General features: G+C 39.5%; 1 protein-coding gene across 1 annotated transcript in view; it reads left to right on the top strand.

Moving 5' to 3' along the window:
* The window catches only part of FAM174A (family with sequence similarity 174 member A), a 42,037-nt gene that overhangs the window by 24,712 nt on the left and 4,649 nt on the right, over window positions 1–12,676 (top strand). The window contains exon 2 of the mRNA XM_056112582.1: window positions 1,525–1,659. Coding sequence (XP_055968557.1) covers window positions 1,525–1,659 — 135 coding nt within the window. The remainder of the gene's footprint in view (window positions 1–1,524; window positions 1,660–12,676) is intronic.

The following is a 12,676-nucleotide window of genomic DNA, read 5'->3' as shown; positions in this document are numbered from 1 at the left end:
GGATACATAGATCTCCCTTGGCCTTAGAGTTTAGGAAGCAGGAAGACAGAGAAGGAAGGGAATCAAGGTGATAAGGAAGATGAGAAAGGGAAGTACTGGAGAGCAGGGTTGGGGCTTTGGTTATCCTGAGGATATGGGGGAGTGGGGGAGTTACATAGTCAAACCACAGATCCAGCAACGTTGAAAACAGTGTCTAAGCTGTAACCACCGAAGCTGAAAAGGATGGGTGTGGGGTATAGGAATACTGATGGAGGGAAGTTGACACTGATGATGGGATTGGTATTGAAACAATAGTTTAAATCGTGGTTCTTTAAAATTTTTAAATGACAATATTTTTTTAAATAGGATTCCAAGTCATGAAACTCTTGCATGTATATAATGAATAATCAGCACACAAACATTTTGATTCCTCGAAGACCATAGTTAAAAGATTTAGATTGTATAAACTCAAGGACTTGGGTTTCTGGGCTGTAACCTCAACTGTTCTCATTGACAAGGGGTGAATGTTCATGGAGATTTGGATTGCAAACAAATTTGGGGATGGGTGTGAGTCTGCAGATGAAGAGAGAATCACTTAGGAATCCGTGATTTAGGACCAGGGCATATTATACTGGAGTCTCCTAGAGAATCTTGACAAAGCACTGGTGCTTTCTTTGGAGGTTTCAGTTTAATTGTGTGGATTTGTGCTTTGGGTGTGGAACTTTGGAAATGCCCTGAGATGCTTTGCCATGTATAGAATTTGGGAATGTGATACACAGCTGCTGACTGGAGGAGAGTTCCTAAGCATCCTTGCATGGTGATAGGAAGGTCTGAGAAGGTGAACAAGGGCTGGAACAGAAGGGGCTGATCAATGTGTGATATTGGAGATGTGGCTTAAAGGAGTACCTGTCACCACTCTAAGTTTTCAGAAGAGAATCTCAGACAGAAGAAATGGTCACGGTCACGGTCATAGTCCTCCCGTTGTTAATCAGTTTGCTCGAGTGGGCCCAGTAATGTCTCCATTGTGAGACTTGTTACTGTGTCTGGCATATTGAATACTCCACGGGTAGCTTGCGAGGCTTTGCCATGCGGGCGAGATACTCTCGGTAGCTTGCCGGGCTCTCCAAGAGGGGCAAAGGAATCAAACTCGTATCAGCCATGTTGGCCGTTTGCAAGGCAAACGCCCTACCCACTGTGCTGTCGCTCCAGTCCCGAAGAAATGGTAATAGCATACAAATATGCAGGAATAGTTTTAGCTCACCAACAGTCTAGGTGGCTTCTTTCTGTAATGCACCCATTCTCAGTATCCTGATTCAGAATTCAGAAACAGGGATGGCTTTTAATTTTCTCTCTCTTCATATATATACACACACAAATATATATGTATATATCATGCATATGTATTATATGTGTGTATATATACACATACATGTTATATGTGTATATATAATTCTATATCTGTATATATAATATGCATATATAATGTACATGACATGACAAAGTAGATAATTTTTATTAAAATCTTATTAATGTTATTTTTGACAGGATGAGGAGAAGAAACCGGAAGACTAGGAGATACGGAGTTTTGGATACTAACATAGAAAACATGGAACTGACGCCTTTAGAACAAGATGATGAGGAGGAAGATAACACTCTGTTTGATGCCAATCATCCTCGAAGGTAAGTGTTGAAGGTTGAGCTGCGTGAATCAGGAGGCAGGTGCCTGGCAAGTAAATTGAAAAGTTAAAATTAAGTGTAATCCTCAAAAAGATGGTGTTTCTGTCCTCTAGACTTGCTTCAGTTCTGTTTAAGGCCGTGTTTGGTGCCTTCCCCCAAAATGGGCTCATTCCTTTTGCTTTATCAGTATAGCAAAAGCAACTTTTTTCCCAGGAGGGAGTCTTTACTGTATAGCTTATCGCAAGGTCTGTTGTTGGAACTGCCAGTTACTGGTGATATGTATTAATCCAAGGTGTATCCTGCCCTTGGCAAGCTCCCTCTGGCGTATTCAGTATGCCAAAAATAGTAACAACAAGTCTCACAATGGAGACATTACTGGTGCCTGCTCGAGGAAATCAGTGAACAACGGGAGGGCAGTGCTCTCGTGCTGTAGCATGTGTATAAAAGAATAACAAACTTGATTTTCTCTTTTGCATTCTGAGTATATTTTCATTTTAGTTTGGCTTATGCAATCTGAAATGCTTCCTTGCAGAAATTGTTGAACTATAGTTGGACTAATGGTCTGTGGTCTGATGGTGTCATAATGTCTATTCACAGATCTTTCTCATGAGTGTTCAGACTTTCCCAGGAGATTTGGATAAGGGAAATTACGCAGATAAAGACTTGTTTTCAATGCCAATTAGATGAGGAAAGGAGGCAATAAAAGATTACACTCCATAGAACAGACGTTATGGAATAGAAGGCAAGTTACTTAGATGGAAGAACAGAACGAGTCCAGACTCAGGTACAAATGCAAGAACACAGCAAATGAATATATGTGAGACCTTAGTTGCTGGCAATTCATCTGTCCCTGGTGTTCTTTTTCGTTCTTGCTAGCCTTCCCCCCTTCCCCCCCACCCCCCAATTTTTCTGATGACCAAGCCATTCCATACACCTGGCTGTGGCTCCTGCCCTTCATTTTTCGCTTCAGTGTTGGTGCTCTGTGGGCTTGCACATCAGGCAGCAGTGCCTCCCCCCCCCCCACCCCCCAGATCCAAGGCTTGCCGGGTTTTGCACTCCTTTCGCTGCAGTGCACGCTGGCTCTGAAGTAACTTTAAAGTTTGATCTATTTGTTTCTCTTTTTTTGCCCTTAAGTCAGATCCCTAAAGGCATTGCAGAAATAGGCGTCATGGAAAATTTTGCCTAAGTTTTTCAGTGTGTTTCACCTTTCCAGCCCTAATAGGAGTTTACTGTTGAATGTAGTATGGAATAGTAGTTCCGTTTCCATTATTTTGTATGTGGATATCCAGGTTTTCCAGCACCACTTAGGGGAAACTTCCTCTGAATTTATTTCACACATTTTATTCCTTTATTATAAAGAGACCACATTTACGAACATTCATTCTTGAACTCTTAGTTTCCCTTCATTGTAAATAGAATAGATAGAATATAATGGCTAAAATATGTATAATGGAATTTGTATTACATACAATGGAAAAAAACTAAGAAATCAGGAATATTTATATGTACTTAACACAGGTCTCATGACTATCTCTTTGTTTTCAGTTTAAAGTTGGAGAATTTGATCTCCCCTTTTGTTTGTTTGCTTGTTCTCAGGATTCCTTTGGTTATTGGGGATATTTTATGACTTCATATGTATTTCAGTCACATTCTGGTAATTGAAGAGTGATGTTGTAAATCTTAGAAATAACGTTGAATCTGTATAATGCTTTGGGTCTGACAATTATGTTAACAATATTCCTCTGGTTCATCTTTATATTTCTTTGAATAGTGACATTGTTTTTAAGATAAAAGTTAACATCCTTTATTAGGTTTCTTCCTATGTATTTACTTCATTTTGAAGTAAATGGAAATGTTTCTGAATCACCTTAGCTTCCATGTTGCTTCTACTTTTACTTGCATTTAACATATAAGTGCGTCATATTTGCATATTGATTTTTGTAGTCTAATGCTTTATTGATTCTTTTTAACCTTCGAAAAGTTTTTTTGTGAAATATTTAGGGTTTTTTGCCTTAATATTAAACTGTCATCTTCAGATGGTTATAATTGTACTTCTCTTCCAATTTGAATTCCTTTCTTTCTTTTTTTTTTTCTTATTTCTTTGGAGCTAGAATATCTACTTCCCTATTGAATGATAGTGGTGAACGTAGAAATCTTTGTCATATACTTGATATTAGAGGTAAGGGTTTTATGTTTCACTTTCACTCTAATATCAGTGGTAAGTTTTTCTACGTTGAGATATATTCCTTCTGTTTCTATTTTGCTGGCTATTTTAATCATAAACAGATGTTTAATCTTGTCAGTCTTTCTCTATTTAATGACCTATGATTTTATCTTTACTTTGTTAATGTGGTTAATTACAATAATTGGTTTACATGTTTGTATCCCTGGAATAAATCCCACTTGGTCGTGATTTATGAGCCTTTGAATATATTGTTAGCACTAAGATTTTGTTTTGAGGATGTCTGCATCTATGTTCATTTACCAGGGATATTGCTTTATAGTTGTCTTTTTGTGATGTCCTTGTCTGCCTTTGGTATCAGGGTAATGCTGGTCTCATAAAATATGTTTGGTAGCATTTCTGTTCAGTTGTTTAGAAGAGCTTGAGGGCACAGGTAATAGGGCATCTGTGAAAGTCTGAGAAAACTCACCAGTAAAATCTGGTCCTGGGCTGTGTAATCACCATGGAATTAGGAAGTCCCGCAGCTCTCTCTCATAGCCTGTGTGTGGTGGTCTCGGGCCACTTCCCCTCCAGGGATGGCTAATGCCAGGGGCGGACAAAGGAGGAAATGAAGGCCAGGCTGGTTGGTAATCAGTTGCCCTTTATTTCGTTCTCCCCATGAGCCTGTTCCATTCTCACTAAGCCCCTTGTTCCCATCTCCTCCTGTCCCCCTCCCTCGTCTCTCACTCGCCTCCTGCCTTGGTCTCTCTCTAGTCTCTCGCCAACTCCCCAGCATCGGGGGCAGTAACCACATACTCCAGCTCAGGTAGCACAATGAACATTTCAAAGCCCTTCCTGGTCACCACTCAGACTCAAGGGCAAAATACCACCTAGGGGATTTTCTCCTTTCCTTTGTCCGATAAAACTTCACTTCTTAATTAACATCTTAATTCTACTTCTTAATATTAGTTATTTTATATGAACACAGTTTTTTTTTTTTTAATGTAGGAACACTGCTGTTTATTCAGCCACTGATTAGCTGATTGAATTGGGCATGAACTCCACCTTACTTTTTTTTTATGATGTTATTAATTGAATCACCATGAGAGCAGTTACAAAGCTTTTGGGTTTAAGTCTCGGTCCTACAATGAAACACCCGTACCTTCACCAGTGCCCATTCTCAACCACCAAAAACCCCAGTATACCCCCATCCCACACCCTCCCCCTACTTGTGAGGCAGATGATTTCCAAATCACTCTCTCTATACTTTGATCACATTCAATATTTTGACACCAGACCCACCATTGTTATTTGGAATTTTACCCTATATGGACACAGTAAGAGACGCATTAAACTTGTAGTATGGCTGTCTTGGGGGCATCTTGCTATAGATCTCAGACTATAGTGCTCAGGCCAGATTAATCTTTCCTAACCTAGCAGCGTCCTAATCTAGTTGTTCCTTTTTGAACATGACAGATTTTGTCCATGACCATGCTCTTTCTTAACTTACAGTTAAGTATTACGGCGCTTTCACCTGGCCCAGTCTGATGCCAAGGTAGCTCACAGCTTGCCTGCATCCATCCAGTCCCTCGTTGGGACCCTGCTTCGGGGGTGCTAGGAAGTAACGGCAACTGAGGCTTAGGTCAAGAGAACAGAGGATTAGGAGCACTGTGGTGGAGTAACCCAGTAAACCTAAGCTCCCTTTGGCAAGGCAGAACGGACAAACCAGTGTCATCTTACACTGGGCTTTTGTTTGGGGGAAGCTGCTAAGATTAGGGTTTCAGTCTCCTTGCTCATAAGTGGTCTGTTTTCTGTTCCTTCATGATTCATTCCTGGGAAATTGTGAGATTTTAAGAATGTGTCTGTTTCTTTTAGATTCTTCAACTTATTGTGGTATGAAAGTGTGTGTAATAATCTATGTTTCTGTGGTATCTCTTGGAACTTTCTTTTCCCATTTTTGATATCTTTGGGACTTTTTCTCCTTTAATGAATTGAGTTAAGAATTTTTCGATCATTGTCTTCTTTTCTTTTGATAATGTTTTGTAGCATTCCTTTGAGTTTTATGTATTTGGGGCTTCAGGGTCACACCTGATGGTACTCTGGGGTTACTCCCGACTATTCACTCAGTAATCACTCCTGGAGGTATTTGGGGAACAATAGGGGAAACCAGGGATTGAACCAGGGTCAGCCTTAGGCAAGGCAAGCCTCTCCTCAACGTACTAGCTCTCCTGCCCCACTGTGGTCAGGATTTATAGGGGTTGCTCAGGCGACTATATATCTAGTGTTCCAGAATGAAGCCAGGTCACCTGCATGCAAAGCAAGTGCCTGGCCCTTGTACTAGAGCTCCAGTTGCTTAAGTGATAATATAATATATACTATTACGTATTTTCAAATGTATAAATTTATATTTATCCTTTAATTTGCCCTCCTCAACTGACCTATGGTTTTACTTGGCCTTTTCCTTTTCCTTGAGGTATGAAGTTAAATTACTTATTTATAGTACACTTATTTCCCAAAGAATTTTTAGATTGTATGAATCTTCCCCTATCGATACTCTTTCTATGTCACATATATTCTTAGAGGTTTATCTTCTGTTTTACTTGTTTCCGGAATCATTTTTTTTACATTCTTTTGATTATCTCACTGACCCAATAATTATCCAGTATCCTGTGGCTTATTCTCCATATATTTTTTATACTTTAGGTTCTTTTGTTTGGGGACCACATCTGACAATGCTTAGGGGTTCCTTGGGAACCACTCTTGATGGGGCTCAGGGGAACACACGGGGTGCTGGAATCAAACCTGAGTTAGTCGCGTGCAAGACAAATGCCTTACCAACTGTGCTATACCATCTCTACAGCCCCATTTCCAGCTTTCTTTATGTGGTTGATATTTTATTTTATTAGAATTCATAGTAATACTGGATATGATTCACTCTTTATGAATTCATTTATACACAGTTTGTATCCCAGTATATGAGGTCTTGTCATTTAAATGTTTCATGTATGCTACAGAAGAGTATGAGAAGAACAAATAAAGAACTTCTGGGGGTGGAGAACCCCCAGAAATGTCTCCGAAGGCCATTCTGTCCGATTCCTCTTAGGAAGCTGTTTGACATTTCATTTTCAGCATGATTAATCTGACCACTGGTGAGGGTGGGGTTTTCAAGTTCCATGCTACTTTTCGTGGTCTGATCCTTTGTGTATTATATTATATTGTGTATTGTTGGTATACTGTCTTTGTCTATTTTTACTTTTTTCAGCTGGAAGTCTCTTTTGCCTTATTTATGTGTGACTGCCCCTGCCTTTTTCAGGCTATCACTTGCCTGTGTGATTGTTACCCAGCCTTTTACTGTGAGTCTCTATCTTTGCATCTGTAAAAGGTCATTTATATAAAGCAGAAGGGTTGCGTTTATTTCCTGATCCCTCTGTCATTATGTGTCTTCTGATTGCTGACTCGAGGCCATTGCTATGTAGTGAAATTGATACAAATATGTTTGTTGGCCGCTTATCTCCATGGCATCTGGTCATATTCTAGTTTGTCTGTGGTGCTTTTTGCACATATATAACCTGATATAAATTTTACGTAGTTTCATTTCTTGTTTCTTGCTGGCTTTAGAATGTCTGTTTTGAAGTTACCATGAGGTTTATCTCTAATTTCCTATGCTTTAAAACTAAAATCAAGTAAACCATGATTTCTGCCTAAATTGACCCCATTATTACTCTTCTCTCCCATATTTCGTGTGTGTGAGTGAGTGAGTGAGTGAGTGAGTGAGTGTGTGTGTGTGTGTGTGTGTGTGTCTCCGTGTGTGTGTCTCCGTGTCTTCCCGTGTCCATGAGGCACAATTGACCAATCTCAGGGGCCACTCTTGGCTGTGCTTGAGGGAACATAATGGGAATCAAACACAGGGCTCCTTATGCAAAGCCTACACCTCACCCCTTGGAGCTATTTCTCTTGCCCTCACACTTCGTTTTTCTCTGTATCCTCTGCCTGCCTGCCTGCTTGCCTGTCTGGTTGTCCATCCATCTTCTCCCTCCCCTTCCTCCTCCCTCCCTCCTTCTCTCCCTCCCTTCCTTCCTTCCTTCCTTCCTTCCTTCCTTCCTTCCTTCCTTCCTCCCCTTTTTTATTTTATTTATTTATTTATTTATTTTTGCTTTTTGGATCACACCCGGCAATGCTCAGGGGTTACTCCTGGCTCTGCACTCAGGAATTACTCCTGGCAGTGCTCAGGCCACCATATAGAATGCTGGGAATCAAACCCGGGTTGGCTGCATGCAAGGAAAATGCCCTACCCGCTGTGCTATTACTTCAGCCCCTTTCTTCACTATTTCCCTCCCTCCCTCCCCTTCCTTCCCTCCTTCCCTCCTTCCCTCCCTCCCTCCCTCCCTCCCTCCTTCCCTCCCCACTGGTTTGTTTAGTGGTGATGAAGTGTTTTAGCTGCCTTTTCTGAAAAGCTCATTACTCCCTCTTCAGACCTGAATGATTAATGCACTCCATTCTGGAGCCAGTTACTTAATCTTCCTGTGCTCTCTATACCATTACATTTCTCTCCCTTCCTTCCCATCATATCTTCTAAAAATATCTAGCACACTGGGGAACAAAAGAAAGCTGAGTGATATCCTAGCCAGTTAGAATTTTCTTGATTGACTATCAGTATGTTGTGTTGCCTGTTCACCCATACGTCCATTCATGCACCCATCCCTCCGATTAGTGAAGATGTGCAGTCACTTATGTTGCAGTTGTTTCCTGCTTGTGGCACAAGAGTAACAGAAAAGTGGGGAAAAAAAAACTTATAATGGGGAAAAGCAAGATGAACAAGTTGAAACTTAGTTTTCATTTTTACTCTGATAGAGTTGATGTTTATTTTTTCTCTAAAACATGTATGCATCACTATTAAAAATAGGAGTAATTTAAAATCTATAAAAAACTTACAAGAATAAAAATGGCACAGAGGGGTAGCAGAGTCGCACAGTGGAAGCATGCTGGGCCCATAACCCAGAGGTCGATGGATAGTAACCATTCTCTGCTATCGGGACTTCTTGGGGCTGGAACAATTCCTGAGTGCAGAGCCAGGAGTAACCCCTGTGCATCGCCAGGTGTTATCCCAAAAAGAAAAAAAAAAATGGCACAGAGAATAACCTACAATTTTATCGTGATTTACTTTCACTTTTACTTCATTTGTTATGTTTTCTTTGTCTTATAAATTAGAGCTACAGAAGAATTTTTCTCCCTAATTTACTTCATCTTACATTTCCACATAACTAAATTCAGGTTATACATCTTTTTATTGGCATACTGGAGATGCGTATTCATCTATCCCTAATGTTTGTGAGAAGTGTAAGGCATTTGTTCAAGCTTTTGTCCAGTTTCTATAGTCTGTTATCTATTCTTTGCCAGTACTCATAAGGAGAACTTTTGAAATCATGAAATTGCCCTGTTTCTCAAAAAAAAAAAAAAATTCCCTTTCTTGGAGCATTCCTTAGAGCATTCACAATTTTGCATGATCCTTAATCTTCGCTATCATAATTGTAAAATAATGGTTTCTCAGTTTATAAAAGCTAAACCAGCAAAACCTAATTTTGAATTCAGAAGATCTGGATCCTTTGAGTTTGCATTTTTTTTTTCAGTTACAAGTTACGCCACAAAGCATAATACACTTTATTTTGGCAGTGTTGGTGGTGTATTTCCACCAACTTCTCAAAACGTAATTATAGGTCAAGAGAGAATTGTGGTGACAATAGGATATCCTTATGGGTGTAGCCATTGGATTGATTGATTTTGTCATTAAAGGCAGTAAGAAGCTGCCTATCTTTTGTCCCCAGTACTGTACTGTGTTCTAGAGGAAACAGACACGCTACATGGCGCCATGTAGTTGAGTCTCTTAGCTATGATAGACCAGAACTGTCCATCAGGAAAGTGTTCAGTGAACTAGGAGTTCACATGACTATTTCTTCACCATGACTAAGTACAGGCTGGAGCGATAGCACAGTGGGTAGGGCGCTTGCCTTGCACGAAGCCTACCTGGTCGGCCCAGGTTCGATTCCTCAGCCCCTCTCGGAGAGTCCGGCAAGCTACCCATGACGTATTCGATAGGCCAAACACAGTAACAACAAGTCTCATAATGGAGACGTTACTGGGCCCGCTCGAGCAAATCGATGAACAACGGGAGGACAGTGCTACAGACCATGCTACTGTGCCTAAGTGTAGACCTTTTCTGTAGGCCAAACCTATCTTTTACCTTTTTTAACATGATTAATATTTCAGGACACCAGAAGCAATGAAGACTTTGTTTTTTTCTTGCATTCTTCTTCAAACAGTTGCACTGTCCCACTGTCATCCCATTGTTCATCAATTTGCTCGAGCAGGCACCAGTAATGTCTCCATTTATCCCTGTCGCGTGCTAGTGTAGCCCAATGGCATCTGCTTGCTCCAGGAATATGAAGTGAGCCCTGTTACTGTTTTTGCCATATCGAATACACCATAGGTACCTTGCCACGCTCTCCGAGAGGGACGTAGGAATCAAACCCAGGTCAGCCGCGTTCAAAGCAAACGCCCTGCCCACCGTGCTATCGCTCCAGTCCAAACAGTATTAAACACTTGCATTGATTCTAGACAAGTAATGTGATTTTTTTTTTCCAAGTTGGGGATTTCTTTTCCTTATTTTGTCTTGACATTGAGGGCACTTCTAATGGACAGCGATTTCAGTCTTCTAATTGCGTTAGGTAGGACTGTCTCAATAAAGCGTAAATTTTATTGAGAGACAGTGTGTTTTCAAGATTATAAAAGGTCTTCTTAGGAGTACTGGTAGAGATGTGTAGTAGAAGTACTCATTTACTTCTGTAACATTTTTTTTCCATAATGCGATTTATAGCACTACCTAATGCTACGAGAAGTAATGCACTTCATTTGAAGCTGATTCAGTGGACAGACCATTTTGTCAGTTTTAGAGCTTAAACATGCCTTTACCGTCAGTTTCGTCAACATTTCAAATCAGTCTTGTTTGAAAGGTGTATCTAGATCTTACTGTATCTCATTTAACAGCAAATGCTAACTGTTAATATATTTGTTTCTTCCAAACAAGGAGGTGGGGGTGGGGTGTGTGTGTGTGTGTGTGTGTGTATGTGTGTGTGTGTGTGTGTCCCTGTTGTGTAGAAAATAAAAGTTATTTTAGGCTCTGGGAGACTTCACCAATGACTTCCCAAGACAGCTGCATACTTGATAAAAGAAACATAAAGAATGAATAATACCATTGGAAGTTCTCTCTGTGGGGATCAGAGCAAGGGTATCATAACCAGTGGAGAGACTGGCTAGAGTTCCAAAGCATAACGACAAAAGGCATGATTGGAGTAGTCACTTGTTACTAAACACCTACATTAGTACATTGTCCATAACAGTGCCAAGCACCTAAGCACTGTATGATGAAATGAAGAATGTATGATGAAACTAAGTTTTTTCAAAGTGATTCCTACTCTCTTTTTACAGGTAGGAAAACGGTGTCTCACAGAGTTTAAATAAATTAGAGTTCTCTTTCTATAATCTCATTGTATATTGTATATATTGATGTCATCTGTACCTTCAGAGAGAAAATTCTAAGTTCAGTGCATCATATCATGTATATAAGCTCTTTCTGTTACTTTTTTGTTTCTGATACTTTGACTTGTCAAGTTTGACTACTGGTAATGCAGAGCCACATTTATCAACAATATAACTGATGATAATTAATGTTGAATAATCCCTTGCTGGTGCTGCCTTCATTGTTTTAAGTGCTTTCTAAAATTAGTTCTTGACTTTTCCAAATTCTGTCCACAGAATAACAGGAAACTAGTCATTTCCAAAGAAGTAAGTGAATTTCCATACCTGGAGTCTAATCCAAGGGTATGAAACTGTCCCTTTTGTAGTCAGATCTTTCTGAGAAGGGTTATTTTTAATGCTGTTTTTAATATATCAGAGTTTTAGTTGTGATTTTTGCACTTAGGAAAGATTGAAATAATTGTTTCTTCTTTTTATTGGGTTGAACTCATATGAAATTGCTAGTATGTGATTTCATCAAAGCTTGCTATCTATCTAGAATATTGTTTTACTTTGTTTAACAAATGGAGCTGAGTTGCCCCAGAAACTCTTGCTCCTCTCTAATGCACAGTGCTCCTGGTTCTCTAGCCTCCAATTGCGGGCTTTGTTTATAGACTGTCACAAATCTCTGTGGTGATCACACTCCGCCTAAGCTTTCTGTGAAAACTGGAGAAGAGCGCTCTTGTGGTTCTTGAGAAAAATTTTTCTTAGAACTCTTGAGAATTAGTTTTGGTTTTCATTTCTATATTCCAGGCCATATGATCATTCCTAAATTAATATTTGGGAAAGAAACTGAATACCTCAGAGGTAATCTAATTTAAATTGTTTACATTATTTGTTTAAACTATTCGTTATGGTTTAACCTAATTCTGCCTAATTTGGGGTTGAATGGCTATTGAAGACGACCATCTCTACTTTGACTGGTAATATCAGTCCATCCAGTTATTGATGACAATACAGTCAGTTGAGGAAATGGATAGATACGTGGAAAAAACAATAAACTTCAAATAACTTATTTTGAATTTGTTGTTGATGCTCTAATTTTGTATACTGTAGTTTAGTTGCCAAAACACTTTGGACAAATGAACTACTAGACTGAAAAAAGCAATTATCAGCTCTTTACTTGCATATAAGATGCATTAGCTTCTCAGATTGGAGCATTAATGAGAAAGCAGAGAATCTACTGACTGAAAATTACTTTTATTTTTCTCAAAGAAATATATTCATTTTTCTCAATACAAATAGTCATAATCAGTTTTTAAAAACAAAGCAGAGGTTTGCAGCACAAAA

This window comes from Sorex fumeus, unplaced genomic scaffold, assembly GCF_029834395.1.
Source record: "Sorex fumeus unplaced genomic scaffold, SorFum_2.1 ptg000018l, whole genome shotgun sequence".
Taxonomy (NCBI): domain Eukaryota; kingdom Metazoa; phylum Chordata; class Mammalia; order Eulipotyphla; family Soricidae; genus Sorex; species Sorex fumeus.
The sequence above is the reverse complement of the archived record's forward strand: the minus strand, read 5'-3'. Positions and strand labels throughout refer to the sequence as shown.